This window comes from Furipterus horrens, unplaced genomic scaffold (assembly GCF_987537825.1).
Source record: "Furipterus horrens unplaced genomic scaffold, mFurHor1.1.pri manual_scaffold_10, whole genome shotgun sequence".
Lineage (NCBI taxonomy): Eukaryota > Metazoa > Chordata > Mammalia > Chiroptera > Furipteridae > Furipterus > Furipterus horrens.
The window spans coordinates 102,488,042-102,509,497 of NW_028327180.1; the positions used below are offsets into that span (position 1 = coordinate 102,488,042).

The 21,456-nt window shown below is 62.8% G+C and overlaps 2 protein-coding genes across 3 annotated transcripts; one reads left to right on the forward strand and one right to left on the reverse strand.

Annotated features, from left to right (window-relative positions):
• Positions 1–5,490: 5,490 nt before the first annotated feature.
• Positions 5,491–7,553, forward strand: CHLSN (cholesin). Its single transcript, XM_090288705.1, has 2 exons — positions 5,491–5,566; positions 7,138–7,553. Exons 1-2 carry the CDS (start codon positions 5,549–5,551, stop codon positions 7,324–7,326), a joined length of 207 nt encoding a protein of 68 aa, XP_090144831.1. The 5' UTR covers positions 5,491–5,548; the 3' UTR covers positions 7,327–7,553.
• Positions 7,554–9,619: 2,066 nt separating this feature from the next.
• Positions 9,620–14,250, reverse strand: CYP2W1 (cytochrome P450 family 2 subfamily W member 1). 2 transcript variants are annotated; one of them, XM_090290000.1, is made up of 9 exons: positions 14,023–14,250; positions 13,389–13,551; positions 13,058–13,207; positions 12,835–12,992; positions 11,705–11,776; positions 11,209–11,347; positions 10,886–11,070; positions 10,292–10,433; positions 9,620–10,075 (listed from the first exon to the last, which is right to left on the reverse strand). In XM_090290000.1, exons 1-9 carry the CDS (start codon positions 14,209–14,211, stop codon positions 9,879–9,881), a joined length of 1,395 nt encoding a protein of 464 aa, XP_090146126.1. In that variant the 5' UTR covers positions 14,212–14,250; the 3' UTR covers positions 9,620–9,878. The 2 variants fall into 2 exon arrangements, with proteins under 2 accessions (XP_090146126.1, XP_090146125.1); XM_090289999.1 differs by having other exon boundaries at positions 11,603–11,776.
• Between the last annotated feature and the right edge of the window lie 7,206 nt (positions 14,251–21,456).

Consider the following 21,456-nt stretch of genomic DNA (forward strand, 5'->3'; position numbering starts at 1 on the left):
CCAGAGCCCGCGTCTGCCTCAGCGCCAGCGCCGGTGAGGACCCCTGGGGCATCGTGGTGCCGCCCCGGGGCTGTGTTTCCCCAGGAGCTTCTGTGGCTCGTGGGTGCGGAGGCCTCCCGAGGTGGCGACGTGCGGATTCTCGGAGATAACGTTCGTTGTGATGGGTGCTGCAGACAGGACAGGGTGAGCCCAGCGTTTTGGCCAAGGGAGGGAACTGGGGAACGAGCCTCTCAGGACTGACAGTGGACGCCTGCACGTTTCGTACCGTGAACTCGGAGCGTTTGCTGCGTGGTTCCGCGGTGTTGGTGCCAGGGCAGCTGGGTGCAGGCACGAGGGTGCGTCTCATTACCTCAAAATAAAATGTTTCTTTAAAAATTGTGGAAAATACTTCATCTTCTGTTCTTCGTTGTTTTCAGGAAAGGGAAAAGGTAATTTGCTACCATGAGTTAACGCTTTTGAATTTTAACAGTTGGGGTGGTAAGTCTGACCATGAGCAGGAGGGGCGGGGGCTTCCTGCCTGCAGGACCCTGGGCTTCGGGACAGAAGGAGGGAGGCTCCGCGGCAGGGGAGGCGAGGTCTGGGATCAGCTTCCCTTCTCCACGAGGGCTGGCTCGGGGCACCGAGAATCGGGGGGTCAGCAGACAGCCCGCTGCTGAAGGTTTGGTGGCTTATGAGCGACCTCAGGCAAGGTTCCGTCCTGCTCTGTCCAGCAGGTGTGCCCGTCCCGTCCCCTGGCCTTCCCTGGCGCCCCCTTCCCCGCTCAGGGCACTGCTAACCCAGCCCCCGGCCTGTGTGCAGCCACCTGACAGCACGCATTTTTGTACGTAATTTTCAATGCAGACTCTTCCGACCTGCTAACACCATGGGGTGGTTAGCGGGTGGGCTTTGCCTGGGCTTAAGGGGGTGGTGGGTAAAGGTGATGCCCTGCCGAGCCCAGACACTGAAGCTGGCCGGCCCCCAGCCCCACTGAAGCTGGGCTCCTGCTGCCCTGGTGCCCCGGTGCCCCAGCATCCAGCAAGGACCGGGCAGGTCAGCAATGCCACTGCGGGCCCTGCTCCGGCACCTTCTGGATGAAGGAGCGGGAGCGAGCCCCAGACTGGACTGCTGGGAGCCCTCCTTACGGGAGCTGAGCCAAGTCCTGCCCCGTGATGAGAGGGCTCCAGGCTCAGGTGACAGACCCCTCGCCCACCTCCCTCCCCGCCCTCATTCTGTGAGTACGGACCCCCTGCCTGTCCACCCTGCTCCTGGCCTCTGCCAGTGTCGGGACTGGGCAAACGGCTGGACTTCCCCTAACAGCTTCTGAGGCCCTGACTCCTGCCGAGGCTGTGGCCTTGGATCCTGGCGGGGCAGGCGCTGGGCTGTGGTGGGCCTCGGAGCAGGTGGTCCAGGCTGCAGGGTCTGGGCCTGGGGCCTTGGGGACCACCCGCAGTCAAGAGTTTGGGTCATTGTTTTAAGTTACGGCTAATTCTGGTCTTCTGTCTCCTGCTGCAATTTATTTTTATATTTTGGAAAATGTGCCCAGCAACTCTAAAGAGGCGTCACTCCATCCCACAAGCCGAGATAAGAGTCCCCTGGGTGCTGGGTCCCAGAGCTGCCTCGGGCCTGCCCGCACCCCCCACCAAGCTGGAGCCTCCACGCAGATGGCACCAGGGAGAGGCGTTCTCCTCGCCTTCAAAACTGGTCCAAGAATTGAGTCACGCGGCTCCTTTTCTCCAAGCGGGGAGTTCCGGGGCATCGGGTGGTCGGTCCCAGCTCGGCATTGGGTGGCAGGGCCGGCTCGGTCCCCAGTCCTGGGAGGCGTGTGTGCGCCCTCGGCATGTCTGTCCTCAGCAGCTCCTCTGCCCGCGTGTCCGGTGTCCAGGCCAGCAGCCTCCTCCCCGAGCTCTCCCATGTCAAGGACAGCGTGTTATCGCTTCGGGAGCAACAAGAGCCGCTGTCAACCCGCACAGAGCCTGAGCTCGGGCCAGGGCGGTGGCCGGGCTGTCACTGCGGCAGCCTCCCTCCAGCCTGAGGTTCAGGGCAGCTGGACAGTCGAGCCAGGCTGCCCCACGCACTCCATCGCCAGTGTCCGCCTGTGAGAAGGCGCGGGGTGGTGCGGGGACAGCGTCTACCTCCCAGCGTGTGTCACCCGCAGGCCCTGCGTGTGTGTGTGTGTGTGTGTGTGTGTGTGTGTGTGTGTGTCTGAGAGAGAGACCGCGGACAGCGGTGTGGGAGGGGCAACCACCCCAGCCCCCACTGAGGGAACATGTGATGTCTCATTAGGCGGAAAGCCCGAACTGCACAGTCCAGAGCCCCCAGGCCACGGTGACGTCCCTCCCTCCAGGGGAAGCTGGGTCCCTTCCAGGACACCCTCCCTGGGCTACACTCGGGCGTCTCCAAAAGAAAGGGGGGGGTCCAGGGTACACCTGGTGCTGCGGGGGCCCCCCAATTCAGCCCCTGCTTGGCCTGAGCAAGTCCTGGCCGCCCACAGTTGGGGCCACAGTCATAGGCCCCCGGGATGCAGACCTGGCCCAACTGCACAGGGTGCACAGCCAGGCGACCCCTCTGTGCGCCTCGCCCCACTGCGCGCTCTGCCTGTGGCCCCCCTGTGTGCACTGCGTGTGCCCAGGCTCTCAAGCCTCCCATGGAGAGCAAATCATCACCTGGTGTCCCCACAGGCAGGGAGGGAGAGCGTGGAGTGGGAGACCCTGCGTGTCCGCCTCCTCCCGCTGCACACCCCAGCCCCCCTGGAGAGGGGGCCGCCCGTGGCAGTCTGGGGGGTGGGGCATGGCAGTGTGTCGAGGTCCCGTGAGTCCACAGTCCCTGCCTCATGTGTCTGAAGGCCCCACCTCCCTTCCACCCGGGCCCCCGCCAGGCAGCATCGTTTCCATCCCTCCTTGGTCCTGTCTGAGTCTGCCCCACGGCACCAGCGGGCCCCCTACTTGTACAGGGGTCCTCGGGGTGCAGACCAGGCTCCCGTCGCAGGGCCTGACCAGGCCCTCTGGCCTCCGTAGCAGCAGCCAGCAGGGTCACGGCCAGTGGCAGGGGTGTGTCCTGAGACAGCCAGGCCCTGGGGAGGTGCCCCTACCCCTCCCAGACGGCCAGCCTGCTCGCCTGCCCCAGAGGCGGTGCTGGCAGAGCCCAGGCACAGCCCCGCGGGTCCTGGCCCTTCCCGGGACCTGGGCCAGGGCAGCAGGGACGGTTTGCTGCTCCTGCCCCAGCCAGGCTCATGCCGATGGGCACACCTGCTCGTCACCACACCCCGCCGCCCTGGGCCTGGGCACCCGCCCCAACGCCAGCGCCTGCGAGCCCCCGCCGTCCGTCCTCTGGGCTCCTCTGGCGCAGCCTGGCGCTCTGCGTGTGCGGCCAGGGCGCGGGAGCCAGGGCCCCTTCGCATCCCAGGCGTCCCAGGCCCGTCCAGACGCTCCTCCAAGCTGGTGGTCTGTGAGCCCAGCACCCAGAGCGGGGGTTGCGGGGGGTTCCTGTTGCCCCCACCCTGGCGTGATCAACTAGTTTTCAAGCAGGAGGGGGGAGAGCTGGCAGAGCGGGGGGTTTTGTTTTAGAAGATTCCAGAAGGAGGGGGTGTGGAGTGGGAACACAGATCCAGGGATTGGCATTTTAGGAGGAAGCTGCTGGGGCCTGTGGGAGGAGGGGCAGCGGAGGGAGGGGTCAGAGGGCACTGGCCCTTCCTGGGAGCCTGAGGCCAGAGTCCTGGGGCCAGAACCAGAGTAGTGACCATCCTCCCGGAAGATGAGGTGTATGGGGTCAGCCCACAGCCCCCCCACGTGTGGCTCTTGCTTGGTTGCTTAGCTGAGGTGCGAGGGGGTCTGCGCTTTCTTGGTGATGCGGCAGGGGGTTGTGCATTGGGAGGCCTCAGCCTGGTGTGTCAGCAGGGTCAGTGGCCACCAAGCGCCCCCAGTACCAGGAAGGGTGGGCACACGGCACCTCCTGCTGTCCTCCGTCTGAGGGGCTCACATGCAGAGGGCTTAGGAAACGCAGGTTGAGGTTTGCTCTCAGCCAGGCCTCTCTTCCCTGAAGACTCAGGGAGACAGCTGGGGTCTCTGCATGCCTCGGGGGTGGTTGGGGTCACCCCATGAAGCCCTGGGGTGCTGGGTCTGCACTCCAACATGTGCTGGGGTGGCTCGGGGTTACAAGGGCGCTGGGCTCCAGATCCCCTGGAGTGTAGGACTCTGAGCGGCCCCTTTCTCCTTCACCCCAGACCTCACTTAGGGGTCCTGGGGTGAGCGTGAGGCTTTCTGAAGACCTAACAGGCAGATCCCCCTTGCCTTTCAGGGAAGAGGAGCGTGCTCAGACCCTGAGCTGACCCCTGAGCTGTCCCCAGAGGAGAAGAGGGTCCTGGAGAGGAAGCTGAAGAAGGAGCGGAAGAAGGAGGAAAGGAAGCGTCTGCGGGAGGCGGCCGTGGCCACGGCCCAACACCCGCCGGCCAAGCGCTCAGGCGCCCAGCTGGCCCTGGACTACCTCTGTGGGTGAGAGGCTGCGGCCGCAGGGACTGGCCGGGCTACACCCCAAGGTCTGGCACCCTGGGAGGGATGCAGGTGGCAGGGACCTGGCTGGCCCCCGACTCTCCTGGGGCTGCCGGTTGTATGTGGCTTCCCAGCATCATGTCAAGTGGCTTGAGACCCGCCCAAGTCGGGACCGCCGCCATCGGGGCCTGCGGCACACAGCATCTGCCGCAGGGGCCCCGCGGGCACTGCTGGGCACCTCCCACCTGGGTCGCGGGCTTGCTCCCGCAGAGCGCAGTATGAACAGACCCCAGCGTGTTCGGGGCAGCTTGTTCTGGGTCAAGTCAGCTTTTAGGCAGAATGATGGACCAGTGTGGTAACATCGCCCCGGGGGCCAGGGCACAAGGCCACCCATGCCCCACGGCCTGAGGCCCAGGCTCGTCACCAGAGGGGACCTACCTTCTGTTCCTCGGTGAGGTGATGTGTTCCACAGGGAGGCCAGGAGAGGGGTGGTGGGGAGCTGTCTCTGCAGCGGTCGCCTGGGCCCCTGGGCCCCACTCCCCACAGTGACTGAGAGCAGGAGCTGCCACCGGGAGGCGGGGAGGACACTCGAGAACAGTGGGCGGCGGAGTTGGAAACACTGGTTTTAAGGGCTGAGTCACCCGGGGGCCGGGCTCCTGGCTCCGGGCCCCTCCCTGCACTCTCTGTCCGGCTGCATGCGTGGCTCAGGACACTCACTTCGGAGCGGTCACATAAAGCCAGGGGGTTGTTGAGCTGACAGGAAGCAGCCTGGGCCCTCTGGCTTTCCATCCTGGGGGGGGGCCAGGACCCCCAGCGGGTGTGTGTGTGGGGGGGGTGCATCCTCCCACCTGGGCTCCTGACCCTTCTGCTCCATGGGTGCACCCTCGGGCTGGAAAGGCCCCCCAGATCTCCACAGACACCCGTGGGCCTGGACACTCTCCCACACCCCGGCCGGTCAGTGCACACAGGCCCGCCTGGTCCTCCGCCTGGTGGCTGACATACCGCGTCCTCACCTTCCCAGCTGGGCCCAGAAGCGTGGGGACTGGAGGTTTCAGAAGACACGGCAGACCTGGCTCCTGCTGCACATGTACGACTGCAACCAGGTGTGTGCTCGCAGGCGGGGCTTCCAGCCTGGCCTGCATGGACCCCCCACTACCCCCCCACCCCCACCCTCGGTGCCTCTGGCCGTGGACTCTGCAGGCTGTGCTGCCGCCTCTGATCTGCCCTGGGAGCCCAGTTCACACAGAACTGGGGTGGGAGGCAAATGCTCAAAGCACCCCCATCACTGTGCCCGGGACGGTCACTAGCTGAGGCCAGCGAATCGGGGGCCCACAGACCCATCTGCTCAGCATTTTACATTGAGAGATAATTCACATACCGCTGCAGTCACCATTTCAAGTTGTTGATTTAAAAAAAATTTTTGGACACCAGAACATTTATCATGCAGCCAGTCAGTGAGATCCCTCAGAGGAGCTGGGTGCGGCAGCAGCTGCCCCCGGGTTTAGGTGCTGTCCCTGCATGGGACCCACGCCTGCCTCTGCAGCTCAGGGTTTCAGGTGCCTCCTGCAGGGGTCCCGGCGCTTGGCCTCGGCCCTGCAGTGCCCCTCCTCGTCCGCTGGGCGGCGGGCATGGTGCGTGGCAGGCCCAGAGCCCCAGCGGCACAGCATGTGTGTCTTGTGATGCTTGCCGACTGGTGACGTCTCCTTTGTCATCTGGTTTCTGCCTCCTAGACCAAAAAGTCAAATTTTTACTTTTGATGAAGTCTAATTTATCTGTTTTTTTTTCTTTTTAACTTTTCTAAAAATTTATTTACTTATTGGGGGGGTCCCCCATCTGGGTTTTCAAGTTGCTCCTGGTGTCATGAAATCATTGCCTCATCCAAGCTCACGGTTTTTTTTAAATTAATATTTTGTATTGTTTTTCCAACACCATTTATCCCCCTACCCTCCTTCCACCCCACCCACCCCCACCCCAAGTTTTTTCTGTGTCCTGAGAGGTTTATAGCTCGGCTCTACTTGAGTTCACTTTAAACATGGGGGCGGGCAGGGTCGAGCCTCGTGCATCACACGTGGACACCCAGGGGCTCGAAAGGAGATCGTTTCCCACTGAGTTTGTTTCTGGGTCTCTGCTCTGTGCTGCCTCTGTCTGTCCGTCCGTCCGTCCTTATCCCTGGTCACACTGGTCTTCATGGCCCTAACCTCGTGGCAGATATGAAACTGAAGCGCGTGAGGCACTAACTGTGTTTTAAATGGACCCCCAGCCTCCTGTGTTCAGCTCATCCACTCACTTCCTGACGTGACTGCACAACCGTTCTGGGCCCGGAGATGGGCGAGGGGAGTGCAGACCCTGGGGCCCTCGGACCTGCGCAAGTCAGTTGTCACTAGTCTCCAGCCCCCAAAGGTTGCAGTTACGTTTTCGTAACATTTTCACGGGGCCTTGAGGACTGAGCGGGAGCCGGTGTGGCGTGGGCTCCTGGCAGGTGCTGCTGGCCACCCAGGCCCCTCAGTTCTTGGCGTGAGGACGCTGTGGGTTGGACAGCCCCCTCGGGGGCACAGGGCTGCAGCTGAGACGCCCACTGCAAGGACCCCGGAGCCCACGGCAAGCGTCGCGGCTCAGTGTCCACGCCCCCCAATCCCCACCTGTCCGCTGAGCAGCCCTTGCCACCCCCACCCAGGTCCCTGATGAGCACTTCTCCACGCTGCTGGCCTACCTGGAGGGGCTGAAGGGCCAGGCCCGCGAGCTGACAGTGCAGAAGGCCGAAGCCCTGATACAGGAGCTGGACGAGGCGGGAGCCAATGACCCGGACCCCCCGCTGCGGGCGAAGACCCGGCGCGTCCGGCAGGTGCTGCAGCTGCTCTCCTAGGAGCCGGGACCACCTCCTGCCGGCGGGGACGGCAGGGTCACCAGCAGGCCCAGGGCCTCTGGGGGCTGTGCCCCTTCCTCCTGGCACCGGGCCCCTGGAAGGACCACCCGCTCATGCCCCTCCTCGGCCAGTGCTGCTGGCAGGTGGCGGAGGCTCTGACCCCATCTCAGCAGGACGCGGGCCCTGGGCAGTGGCCTGGACGTTCTAGCTGGTTCCAGCTGCCCTCAGGCCCCGGAAAGGCTTGTTGAGGGAAGTGCCTGTTTTCAACCAGGGGATCTTAGAGGTTTGCCAGAGCCTGCTTCCCACCAGCTGCGGTCTCTCTGTGTTGGGGTGGGGGGCACCCCAGGGTTGGGGCCCACACGTGAGTCTGACAGCCCCTCCCGTGCAGGGCACATGTTTCCTGGACACCAGCCTTCCTTTGCGAAACCTGCCAGGCGGGGCTGTCCACCTCTCGCCCCCTCCTCAGGCCAAGCCACGCCTCGCTGCCTAACTGTGTTTTCAATAAAAGCGGCCCACGCTGACCATGGCTCTGGTCCTGTGTGGTTTGTCTCCACTGGCTTGTAGGCTGGGAAGAGGGCTTCTGGCGGGGGAGAGTGGCAGGCCATGGGGCCTCCCCAGGACCACTCACGGAGCTGTTGGCTGACCCTTCCTCTGCAGGTGATCACGGCAGGTGGCGGCAGTGCCCGCGCACTGCCTCCTGCAGCTGCCACAGCCAGAAACTCACCTGCTGTCTGTCTTCACAGAGAGGGGACCTGCTCTTGTCCCCAGAGGGTGGCTCAGCTGGTTGCAGCATCGTCCTGATGTACCAGGGCTGTGGGTTCGATCCCCGGTCAGGGCACATACAGGAGTCAGCCAATGATGCATCAATACAAAAACAGCAAATCGATGTTTCTCTTTCTCTGCCTCCCCCCTCCCCCCCCTGCCAAATTAATAACATTTTTTAAAAAAATGACAGTGCTAATTGACAGTGAGTTGGGCACCAAGGCTGGACCTTCTATTCCAGAGCCAAGTCCAGCCCTTCCTGTGGACGTACTGAGCTGGCTGTGGCCTCTGGGGGCATCACCTGGGAGTGGCTTTTGGACCTTGGCTGGTGCCCTGCAGGCGTCTGTGCTTCAGCCTCAGTTGTCCTGAGACACTATGCAGAGGAGCGCTTCCTAGTGGTGAGGGCAGGACCCTGAGGTGCGGGGCCCACACGTCCAGAGGGGCCTGGGCGGGTCCCTTGCTGACCACTCGGGGCCTTGGCCTCTATGCATCTGCAACCCAGAGCCCCGCCTCCCATCTAACACCCAGGTCTTGTTCACACCACAACCCCCCCACCCCGTGTGGCAACTCAGGAGGCCGGCACCTGCCTGCTGGTGCATCTGAACTCCCTGAGCACACGCACAGGCTCACAGCGCACATGTACATGTGTGCTCAGCCACATGCACACGTGCACATGCAGTGCTCCGTCACGTGCACACATGTACGTGTGCTTGCAGTCACACGTGTGCACACCCTGACGAGTCACGTGCTTGCATTCATGGGCACATGCGCCAGGTACAGAGCCAGAGGTGCTTCCGGACTGAGGCAGCCACTGAACCAGGCCCCTGCTGGGAGGGGTCCCCAGCCCCGCATGGTTGCCCCTGCAGGTGGCCAGCGGCGGCCCCACTGGGTTCTCGATCGGCAGAGCAACATCTCCCCTGGGGTCCCAGGAGCTGAGGCCACAGCCTGTGTGTGCGGAGCGTTTGCTCAGTTCGGGGGCTGTGCGCTTCGGTTTTCGTGGACGAGGAGGCGCCTGCAGTGTGCCTGGGGGCCAGTGCTGGAGCCAGTGGCGGAGCTGGGGACCAGGGCCGCCCTCCAGCCTCAGGGGTCCCCCTCAAGACCTAGAGGCAGGGTGCTGAGCACAGACGTTCAGGAAGGCCATCTGCCCACCATGTCGGTCCTTCCTTCAGTCCATTTGCCTTCCCCTGACCCGTGGTCAAGGCCACGTCTGTGCACCTGGTCGGGGCCGCACTGCGTGCGGTCCCAAGGCCTGGCGGGTGGTCGAGTCCCGTCTGTGTGGCCAGCAGATGCCCACCTCATATCCATGTTCATGAGTGAGATGAAGCTCAACAGCTGCTCACTCTCACTTTTATTAAATTGTTCTCGCACAATGTGGGGGCCTGGCTGCACCCCAGTGGAACGCCCAATGCCTCATTGGCCTGTTTCTTCATGGGGGAAATGGGGTGACAGGTGACAGCATTGGGCCCAGTGGAGCCCAGGGCGCTGGAGAGGAGGGTTTCATGGGCCAGACAGACTGGGGGGGAGAGGCTGCGGGGGACCCGGCAGGGGCTGGGCGGTGTGTGTGGAGCGAGGGGCGTGGGGGAGGAGGGACAGGTGAAAGAAGGTAGAGGCCTGGCCACCCTGGGGAGAGACGGGGAGGGGTCGTGTACTGGGGTGTGGGGGCCTGGGCCCTGAGGTGGGGGTGCAGTGAGGCGAGGGGCCGGGGAGGGACTGTCTGTCACCAGCGGCGGCAGCCCACACCCGCCCCAGGCCCTGGGAGTTTGTCCGAAGCACAGGCCGGACCCTCCCTGTCAGCGCCCCTGGGGCCTGGGCACGGCACACAGGGCCTGGGCGGGCGGCCGCATGGTGAAGGCCGGGGCGGGCGCCGTGTCCACGTCTTCGGGCCTGAGGCCCGGCGGGGGCAGCAGGCGGAAGCTCTGGAGGAGGCCGGCGAACAGCAGGAACAGCTCTGTCCTAGCCAGGCTCTCGCCCACGCAGACGCGGCGGCCTGCGGGAGACGAGGCGCGGGGCTGCGGGGCTGCCCGGGAGGCTGAGGGAGCGCAGCTGGAGAACAAGGCCTCAGGTGCCGGGGACCCAGGGCAGCTCCCAGCAGGCAGCAGTGGGGTGGGCGCTGGGGGCAGGCCCGAGCCCCTGAGGTCCCTGCTGACCAAGGCACCCAGAGTGGGGTGACACCCCAGCGCCGCCAAGCAGACGGCAGCCGTACCTGCAGAGAAAGGCAGGAAGGCCTCCCGCTTCACGAAGTGCCCGTTGGCGTCCAGGAAGTGTCCCGGGTTGAACTGGCGGGGCGTCTCCCACTGCGTCTTGTCCAGGAGCACGGAGCTCAGCAGGGGGACCACGGGGGTGCCCTGCAGGGGTGGGCAGCAGTGGGTTGGGCTGGGATGCCCTGTCCACCAGAGCAGGCCCCAGACCGAGTGCTGAGAGAAGGTGCCCGGAGAGTCCCCTGCAGGGCGGGAGGATGGGCAGAGGCTCCGGGCCCCTGCCTGGGGGGGCCTGGTCAAGGACAGAGACATTTCACAGGTGCAGGCCCTGGTGGCATGCGGGTGAGAGGGTGGGCACCAGCGTCCCTAGGAGCCTCCAACCCCTGGGCACCAACGACCCCACCCACTGGGGGCTGGGACAGGTGAGTGTGACCGCCAGGCCACACAGCAAGGACCCAGGCCTGCTGCTCCGAAGCCCCTGCCGTCTCCCATGTGAGCTCCGGCATCAGGTGCCCCAGGGCCCCTCCCCCAGCAGACCGGAAAGAGTGAGTGAGGGTTGGGGGCCAGGCTCGGCTGTGGGTGGGGTCTGGCTGTCCCACCTTGGGGAGCAGGTAGCCGCCCAGCTGGGTGTCGGCCGCCGTGCAGCGGGGCACGTGGGGCAGGAGGGTGATGAATCTCTGCACCTCGTGCAGCACCGCGTTGGTGTAGGGCAGTGACCGCTGGTCCTCTGGCCGGGGTTGCCGCCCGGGCCCCAAAACACGATCCAGCTCCTCCTGCACCCGGCCTGCGGGTAAGAGGGTGGGCACCAGTGTCCCTGGGCGCCTCCATCCCCTGGGCGCCAATGACCCCACCCACTGGGGGCGGGGACAGATGAGTGGCAAGGCCAGCACAGACGCCCTGCACACACGCGCGGCACACCCACCCTGCACACTCGGGTGCTTGCCCATCAGGAGGGCAGCCCACTGCAGCGTGGCTGAGGTGGTCTCCGTGCCGGCCATGACCATGTCCAGGACACAGGCCACCACATTGGCCTCAGCAAACAAGCCATCGGGGTCTCTTCCCTGCAGAGGTGGCAGGGAGAGGCTCAGGGGGAGGCTGTGCCCGTGCCCCTCCCCAGCCCTGAGTGCAGGAAAAGGGGTAGAAGACAGGCTTGGCAGGAAGCAGAGCCAGGGTCCGCGAGTGCCTATTTCACAGGGGAAGAGACCGAGGCTCAGAGAGGCCCTCGGCGAGGAGGTGGGGCCAGACGGCGCGTCCTGCAGTGGGCACTTGGGATGCCCCCAGGCCCCTTAGCGGGAGGGGGTGGGCCTCGCCCGCACCTGGCCCCGCTGGATCAGGGCATCCACGTAGCTGTGTGTGGGGCCCCCCCCAGACGCGGATGCCCGCCGTGCCGCCAGCAGGGCCGTCAGGATGGCGCGCACCTGCTCGATCTTCCTCAGCACAGGCCGGTGCAGCTGGAGGAGCGCCCCGAGCCGGGGGTAGATATTGAACAGCTGGGGGGAGAGGGCGAAACAGCGGGGTAGGGGCGAGCGCTCGGGCCCCCGCAGCTCCGCCCGGTGGGGGGGTCAATGTTTCAGCAGATGTGTCCGCGTGTTGGGGCTAACATGGGGGCTGATGTCACCTGCGGCCACGAGAGCGTGCTGGGCATGGGGCCCCACAGCCACACCCAGTGGGAGCAGCGGCCCCAGACTGACCTCGAGGGTGGGAAGGAGGGGCCTGGTGGCAGGTGACACACCTGGGAGTCTGCAGGTTGCAGCAGGAGCCTGGAGTCACACCCTGCTCTCCACCCACCAAAGCTGTGGCAGGGGAAGAGCCTCGGTGGCAGTGAGTGAGTCTGCTACCAGCCACCAAGGGGGGGGTCTGTCACCTGGAGGCTGCGGCTCCCTGCGACCTGGCCAGCTAGTCGGCACGCGGTCAGTGCTCAGGAGATGCCTGGTGGCCGGCAGTACCCGCACCACGTGTGTCCTGGGAGCAGAGGGACGGGAGGCCGAAGAACCGCCGCCCTGGGAGCCGCCAGCCTCCGTGCCCCTGCGTCGCCCTGGTCAGCCTGGCCTTGCGGGGGGGAGCCCGGGTCCGCGTGCCCAGGAATGGCGCCACATCCCGGGCCCTGCCGCTCTCCTGGCCCGGTGGCTCAGTGAGTCACAGTCAGAAATGGTGCTGACACCTGCTGATGGAGACAGTCTGGGTCTGGGGAGGGGAATGCACGTGACCCTGGGCGTTCTGAGAGCTGAACACTCCTGACGCCTGTCAGGGCTGGTGTCAGAGACAAGAGGTCCCTGCAGGGGAGCGCCCCGGATCCTGGCCCCGCCCCCCACCTCTGAGAAGGGGCATCTCCTGCAGACAGGAAGGTGTGTGGAGGGGAGGGGAGGACCCCTGCCTGAGACGCCCCCATCCCAGACTGCAAAGGGACTGACCGGGGCTGGCATGGCCGAGCCACAGAGAGAGCAGGGACCGTCTGCGGCCTGTGCTGCCTTTGTGGGCCACAGCTCACCCCCGGCTGGCGACCGGCTCCCTGTCCCCACCCCAAGGCCAGGGAGCAGCAGCCTCTCACCTGAACCCCGGGTGTCCCCAGGAGGACCATGACCTCATCAATGAGGCCCAGCAGGGACACAAACACAGGGTCCTGGTAGTCAAACCGCTGGCCGAAGAGGAGCGCAAAGGTGATGTTGGAGGGAGCCCAGCCGAGCAGGGCCAGGGGGAAGGGCCGGCCTGGGGGGAGACACGCTTCAGTGGGGCAGGCTCCTGGGACGGGGGTGCCCCCGACCCCCACTCACCTCCGTACTTGTCCAGCTGCCCCACGAGGCAGCTCAGCTCCTGCAGGATCTTGTGGGCCACAGGCCCCCTGCCCACACCCAGGCCATGGAGGGTGCGCACGGTGAACTGGCGGGCAGCCTTCCAGCGCGCCCCGGAGGAGAAGAAGATACCTGTGGCCAACGTGGGGGCAGCGACCCCAGGAGATGCGGGCGGGCAGTTCCCTTGGTCTCCTCCCCTCCTGGTGTGCTGTAGGCCCCTGAGCACCACCACCCCTGCCCCCAGAAACCCTGCCCCTCCCCAGGATTGCCCCTTCCCACCTGCAGGGACCTGCTCCCCCCACCACAAACCTACCCCCACCTCCCTGGATCAGCTGGAAGATGGCGATGGGGGGCCGGTCGGCCAGCTCCTGCCCTGTTCCCACCAGGGCATCCCTCACCGCCTCGTAGCCGGTCAGCACCACTGTCTTCTGGCTTCCCAAGTGGACAGTGAACACTGGCCCGTACCGTTCGGAGAGCTGGCAGGACAAGCAGGGATCACCCGGGGCCCCCAGCCCCTGGGGCCGTGCTGTGTAGGGCGGGGCCCAGGGGGGGCTGTAGGCACCCACGGGCGGGCGGGAAGGGGGTCAGGCAAGCAAAGGCCCAGGAGCCACACAGCCAGAGCAGGGGCTGGTGGGCCAGTGGGCGCACCTTGTGCGGGTTCTGCTCCCTGGAGCCCTGTCCCTCCCTGTGCTGCCCCAAACCTGGCCCTTCTTCAAAGTCTCTTCAAATGCTGCCTCTTCCAAGAAGCCCTCTGGGCTCTCTGCTCCTTGGATGGCCCATCTTCTTCAGCATGGGCTGGGGTGTCTTTCTCCTCCTTAAATCAGGGCAGGCACTTTGCCCCCCTCTGTCCCCTGCCTCCTAACCCACAGGGGTCCTGGAAAGCTGGGGCTCTGCATCCCCAGGTGGGGGTGGGGCCCACGACAGCTGCAGGTCATCTGCCCTCTCACCTCCATCAGGGAGCGGTCCTGCTGCGACACCCGCAGCAAATTCAGGTTCCCGATGAGGGGCAGTGGGCGTGGCCCGGGGGGCCAGCGCGGGGCTGTGGCCATGGCGCGGGCACGGGCGCGGGCGCGGGTGCGGAGAAGCGCCCAGGTTCCCAGGAGCCCCAGGAGCCCCAGGAGCAGCAGCGGGGCCATGAGGACGTCGGTGGCAGGGCCCCAGCTCCCTGCCGGGGCCCCCCGTCCCGCCTGTGCCTTATAGGCCTCCAAGAGGGTGTGCCGGCACCCCACCCACCCCACCACCCCGAGAATGTGGAACAAGCAGTTTGCAGGGGACGGCCAGGCGGCTTAAAGCGACAGGCGTGTGTGGAATGTGGGGTCGAGTCTGCAGGGAGCCGGCGGGGGCTGTGGGGGCAGGTGTCCCGGCCCTGAGCTGGGGGCGCCCACGTGCTGATGCAGAGCACACATCATGGCGGCCGGCCTGCCCCCCAGCCTGTCTCTGCCCTCTGCCTCAGGCTCCCCATCGGACCCGGCCCAGCTCTGTTCCTCCATGCACAGGGCGCTGGGTGTGAGGCTGGTGGGCCCTTCCCAAACCCTCTGCCACCTGAGTCCACCCAGCTCCTCTCTGTGGGGCCAGTAGGGGCGGGTGCCAGGTGTGGGGACCCCAGGGCTGGCCCTCGTGGGTCTGCACAGCAGACACTGCACATCCCAGGGCCTTCTGAGGTCGCCAGCAGTGTCCCCCACAGCCAAGGCTCTGATGTGAGCTCACCCTAAGTGACAGTCTGCAACTGGGGCTTTGTAAGCTTTGTCACCTGGGGCAGGACGGGGGGTGCTGGCTGCCAGAGGGGCCCACCCTGCAGCCAGGGCCGGGCTGGGGCGGAACCACTGGGTGACAGGTGGCCCGGGTTTATGAGCCCTCGTCTGTCTGTGCCGCACTCTTGTCTCCTAAGGCCTCTGGGAGGAGAGAGGCACCACTTTGGGAAAGAGCTGAGAGGGATGGGAAGGCTGTTGGCACCAGAAGTGGCTGGACCTGCTTCAAGCCACCTGCCCCGGCACGAGGTAGCTGGAACCCCATCTTCACAGGCCTGTCCCCAGGGGTGCCATCCTGGCCCCTACAGAAAACCCAGAGACAAGGCAGCCTAAGAGAGCTTACCTACGTGCATCCTTGATTTGCACTCCTCCAGGGATGGGGAGCTCACTACGTCGCAAGGGAGAGGACAGCGCCCTAACTGCTGGGTCTTCAAGACGTTCGGGCTGAGCGCCGGTCCCAAGGCTGACTCCGGGCGTGCAGGCTCGGGGGCCTGGCGGCCCAGGAAAGTCCACTTAACTCGGCAAACGCCTGCTGAGCGCCTGTGTGTGCCGCCTCAGCCAGGAGAGGGGGCTGCAGAAACTGGTAGTACAGGGACCCTAAAGGGCCCCCAGCCCCGCGGGAGAAGCCAACGTAGCAGCGACTCTGTCATGGCGGGGGCGCCAGGGGTCAGGAAGGCCAAGGACCCTCAGAGCGGCAGCCGCAGAGCTGGGCCCGGGATCCTCCCAGAGGGGGCAGCTGCGCCAAGCCTGCGAGTGTGAGGAGCCGCGGGCCGGGAAGGTTGATGGGCAGGCGCGGCCTGAGCCTGGGATGTGGTGCCTGGTGGGCACCCCGGGGGGGGGGGCGGGGGGGGACTGCTGCAGGCAGGGAACTCTGGGTCCTGGGGACGGGGCTCGGTCCTGCACAGCCTCCCCCTCCAGGCGGTGAAGCCTGGGCACCCGCAGGCGGTGCTGGGCCCGAGGTCCAGGTCCCGGGGCAGCAGCACTTCTGGGAACCATCCAGCTCAGCCGGTTTCTGACGCCGCCTCTGTGAGGGAGCCAAGCTTGGACGGTTTTCACCTGCGGGACCCTTAGCTCCTCCCGACAGCCTAGCATGGTGGCCCCCACTTTGCAGGGGCTCTGCTGAGAGGTGCTAGGTGCCCCGGAAGAGGAGGGAGACCAGGGCAGGCCCCAGAGCACCCAGCGCGGCGGTAGTGACCACTTGGCTTGCCCTCTGATCTGTGAGCGAGGATGCAAGGCGCCTTGGAGTCACGCAGCTTTGTCACCTTAGGGGAGGCCTGGGGAAGTGGTGTGGGAGGGGCGAGGTTCTAGAACCGTCTGTGGGACCACGGAGGTGGGGTGCTGCTGTCCCAGCTGCCCTACCTCAGACCCTAGCTCCCAGAGGAGATGGAATTCGTCCTCATCCACAGATGGCCGCACGTTTGCTTCGACTGAACTCCACACGGCTCCGCTGCCATAGCAGGGACCCTGGGAGCCCCACTGCCCGTCCTGGGTCCACTGCCACAGCCCTCCTGTGGCTGCAGGTCCCGCCCGCCGAACCCGGGCAGGCCCGCCCTGTCCTTGTACTGCTGACCCCGAGTTGTCCTCACGGGCCTGCTGCGGGCAAGGGCCTGGCATGTCCCCTGCCCCTCCTCACAGCCCCTCACGCCATCACACGAAGGAGACACGTCCACTACAAAGCCTCAGGCACAGAGATGACAAAGAAAGCCACATATGTGGGTATAAAATACAGGAAGAGACCTGGCTGGTGGGGCTCAGTGGATTGAGTGCTGGCCTATGAACTGGAAGGTCGAAGGTTCAATTCCCAGTCAGGGCACAGGCCTGGGTTGCTCCAGCTGAGGGCGTGTGAGAGGCAACCGCACATTGATGTTTCTCTCCTTCTCTTTCTCCCTCCCTTCCTCTCTATCTGAAAATAAATAACTAACATTTTTAAAAAATAAAGAACATAAAATATAGGAAGAACATGCCAAAATGACCATGATGGGTATTTCTAGAATCGAAGATGACAGGAACATTTTGTTTTGTTTTGTTTTGGAAACCTGTGCCTGGAGGTGAGGATAATGCACTCGTAGGTCCTCGTCCCGAACCTGGAGAGTGTGAGGATACTTATTGTGCCCTGGTGGTGACAGTGCTGTCGGCTCAAGGTCAAACTGGAGAGAGGGACGTGAATGCTGACTCATGGTTATGAAGAGGCTGAGTCAACAGGATGTGAATGCTGAGTCACGGGGACTTGGATGCGAATGCTGAACCATGGGATGTGGCTGCTAAGTCATGGTTAAGAGAATGCCAAGTCATGGGTATTGGACTGCTGAGTCACAGGGATAGGAATGCTGAGTCAGATCGACCTGCATGCTGAGTCTGTTGTGTGGCCTTCCTCATCGATTCTGAGGGGCATTTAATGGTAAACCGTCTTCATTTTTCTTTCACATTTCACCACGACACATTTTATTTCCAGTGCAAAGCGGTTTTGTACTCATGGTGCCTTTGAGCGGAAGCCTTTGTCTGATCGGGCGTCGGGGGAGGGACTCGGAGGCCGGTGCTTGGTTTATTCCATCTCGACCGAGACAGGCCAACTGCACTCAGCCCGAGGAAACCCGGGGTCTCGCAACAGCCCGTCGCTTCCCGGGCTGCCTGCCCCCAGTGAAGGGCTGGCCTCGCACCCTGATCTAAACACTGAGACGGGCCTTGCGTGTTGGCCATTTACGGGACGGGAGCTCCGTGCAGAGCTGCCAGTGGAGCAGCTGAGGCTCCTGTCCCCGAGTGGAGAGAAACGGCAGGGAGGCAGGTGCGGCCCAGGGAGCTGCGACTCTCTGCTGCACTCCAGTGGGTCCCCGTGGCTGCGCCTCACTCTCCTCGTCTGTAAAATGGGCTGGTAATCCCTGCCCACGTTCTCTGATGAGGTCTGCGTGTTCCCCGAGCGCAGGGCCAGGCCTGCTGTGGGCCCTTCATAACCGTTCCCACGAGCGTGAGTTGCCGAAGCCGTGGGGGTGGCAGGGTCAGGCTCGGGGTCCGAGCTCTTCTGCCACAAACCTGTCACTGTGACCGGTCACATCACTTCTGGTTCTCAGTCTGCCCCGGGAGCTGAACAAGCTGGGCTGGAACGAGGGCAGCACCCCAGCACCCCTTCTTCCAGCCCCGCAGCAGTGGGGTTGGGGAGCACTGGAGCGGTTCCTCTGAGAGCCCCGGGTGCCTGGTGTCTGAAACAAATTGGGCAGCATTCCCAGACGCTGTCACTGGGCGGCAGGGCGTTTCCAGACGGCACCTCCAGTTCTCCACAGGCCCCACCGTGCCCTGTGGCCTCACCTGGACCACTGAGTAAGCTGCACTGGTGACCTGGTCGCTGCCACCACCACCACTTACATTTGTTTAGTTTGTTTGCTTTTTAGATTTTATTTATTCAGTTTTAGAGAGAGACGGGAAGTGAGGGAGAAAGAGAGGGAGAGAAACATCAGTGTGTGGCTGCCTCTCACGTGCCCCCAGCCGGGGACCTGGCCCGCAACCCAGGCCTGTGCCCCAACAGGGAATCGAGCCAGCGACCTTCTGGTTCACAGGCTGGTGCTCAATCCACTGAGCCACACCAGCCAGGGCTCATCCTGTTCTCAACATGAGCATCACCTGGGGAGGGTTTAAGAATAATGGTGGCTCCCTTTCCCACGGCAGTTAAATCCCAGGACCTGTCCCTAGGACCTCAGCGTCTACACTGAGAAGTCACCAGGTGTCTGAAACACAACCAGGTTAGGAACAACTGGACAGAGTTCTCTGAGGTTCTGTGGACGTGACAGCGCCCTAACTCGCTGACGCTTACAGCAGCCTCGCCTACATGTGGAGAGAAGCTGCGTGTCAGACGCAGCCACTGCCCACTGAAGCACGATGGCAGCCCTCGGAGGAGCCCCCGGCTGGGGCCTCCGCATCACGGCCTCGGAGGCGAAGCTCACTCTGCTTATTCCACAAACCATCCTCGTCAAAGAAAAATACACACGGCCTCGGTCACGTTTGTGTTTCGTGTTCGCATCTTCTTTTTCTTCTCTTTAAAAAAATTTTTTTTAATTTACTTTTAGGGAGAGAAGGGATGGAGAAAGAGAAGGAGGGAAAGCTTGCTGGCAACCCAGGCCTGTGCCCTGACAGGGAATCGAACCAGCCAGCTGAGCCGCCCCGGTCAGGGCAGTTTGTATCTTCTTAGTTCAGTCCCTGCACCAAGCTTAGAACTCTGTTCTGGATTTATTGTTGGGGTTTCATTGCAATTACACAAGGCAAATGCGATGACTCACTCTCAATACCAATGTGATACTAAGTCCCACTGTTAATTCCTCTAGAGACTTTGTGTCCAAGATTTGAAATATTGTCTTTTCTTTTTTTAAAAACATATTTTATTTATTTTGAGAGAGGGGAGGGGAGGGAGAAAGAGAGGGAGAGAAACATCGATGTGTGAGAGATCCATTGATGGTGCGCCCTGACCTGGGGGCCTGGCGCAGCCCTGTGCCCTGACCGGGAATTGAACTGACGACCCTTCAGTTCGCAGGCTGGTGCTCGATCCACTGAGTCAGGGCTGAAATTTTTTCTTTACTCCTCCTTTTCTCTTTCTGAATATTTAGAGATCTTTTAAATAATCTTTTCATTTTAATGCTCTTAAACTTTTAATTGAAAAAGATGAAAATGTACTTGACTTTATCATTTTAATTCACCTATTCCAAAATTTTATATTTCTATCAATCGTGCTGTCTAGAGAGTTTACAGTGAAAAACAGGGAAGCAAAATTAACACTGATCTAAAGTAGCGATTTTCAAGCAGGTAGATGGATCCCTGCCCCTGGTCACATTTGGTGATGATGGAGAAGTTTCTGGTTGTCACCTCTGGGGCTGTGGGTGCTGCTGCGTCCGTGGGCTGCTAGCACCCCCCTCCACACAGGACGGTCCGCACAGAGAGCCACCTGAGGTGGAGAAATCTGATGTAATGAACAGAAGCCCCCACACAAGAGGGCTTCCAGTCGCCGGCCGTGGAAAAATCATTAAGACAGTGCTTTCAGCTTTAAAATGTGGATGATAATTTTTTTCCCATCTTCAAAGTGCTTTGTGCTCTGAAATGAGGGGTCACACACAAACTGTGGCCCATTCGTCTGCGGCAGGACGAGGACAAGTGCGGTGAGGACTCAGGAAAGGGGACAACCCAAAACCGCATTTCATTCTGACTGTGCAGGCTCCCCAGGCTGCCCCTTGTAAACACAGGAGGTTCTCATGGGAAAGCCAGCCCCGCCCCGGGGAGGGAGGACTGGCTGGTGTCTGCCGCCTGGAGTGTTCCAGAGGAGCCTGCATTCACTGCTGGCCGTGCGTCCTGGACAAACGGCGAGGTATGAACAGCCCGAGTCTGGCTCAGGGACGCTGCCACGTCAAGGCACAGATGCAAAGGAAGCTGTAAAATAAATCCCTAGAAATGGATCCCAGGGCCGGCAGCCGGTCCCACCATGATGGGTGAGGTCCCAGTTCCCACTGACCCACCCGGAGGGCACAAGGCGGAGCCCCCACTGCCTGACTCTCAGTGACCCCTCCAGGCGGCCCTTCAGCCTGAGGCTGAGCAGCCCCCACTGGTGCCGGATGGGCCATCTCCCCAAGGCCTGCCCACACTGCGACTTCACATCTCCCCAAGGCCTGCCCACACTGCGACTTCACGAGCAAGGCAAGCGGTGGCCACGCCCCTGCATTTGGTGGGTCACACTGCTCCTCGGCAGGGACCTGGCCTGTCTGTGTTCATATGTGTGACTGAGAATAGTCACAGACACCCAGGGGGTTCATTCTTCCAGGAATATGCACTGAATACCTACTATGTGTCCGGCGCTGTTCTCAACCCCACACAGGAGGGCTCCCCTAAACGTTAGTTCCTCCCCCATTTTTCCTATCTGTGTAGCTAAAATCCACCCCCACCCCCACCCCCCATCCCAGCTAAACCTCTCAGAAAGCAATAATCATTTGCCAGGTACAGAAAGTCAATTAAGAGCTGGCTGTCACCTGCCGGTCCTGATCCCTCAGGGCCACTAGGCCAGAGGCTGTGGGCACCCTGAGGGGAGGGGCTGTCCCTTTACAGCTGAGCAGTTCCATCTAGTCAAATAGAAAGTGTTGGATAATAAAGCCACTATTGTTAACAGCCCTGGAAACTATTAATGAATAACGCGTGTGGCCCTGGCTCTGGCCTGTAAAATGGTTGTTTATGTGACAAGAACAAGGGGCAATTTTCCTTCTGTAGTTTTAAGTGGTCCTGGAGCCCCGGCAGACTGGATAGGGCTGGGGTAGGGGGGCTGTTGCCGCCTGGTGGCAGGCAACTCTCTGGAAGCCCCTCAGTGTCTGAAGTTGGCTTCTCCTGATCTTAGAAGGAGCAGAGCTGCTGGGTCACGGCAAGGACCTGGGGGTAAAAAGCATGTCTTGTGGGGCCAGTTGGGGGCCTCTGTGCTGCTGAGGACCCTCTGTGCTTATCTGGAGGGCCTGGGACTGGCCGGTGCTCAGCAATGGGTAATTGGGTGGACAGAGCGTGGACAAAGCTCCCGGCAGAATTGCAGGGGGCAGGCTGTGCGGGGAGACAGGGAGGCAGTGACCCACCTCCCCACGGTCTGGATAAAAAGGGGAGGCCCAGCGTGGGTGGGGGTGCCCA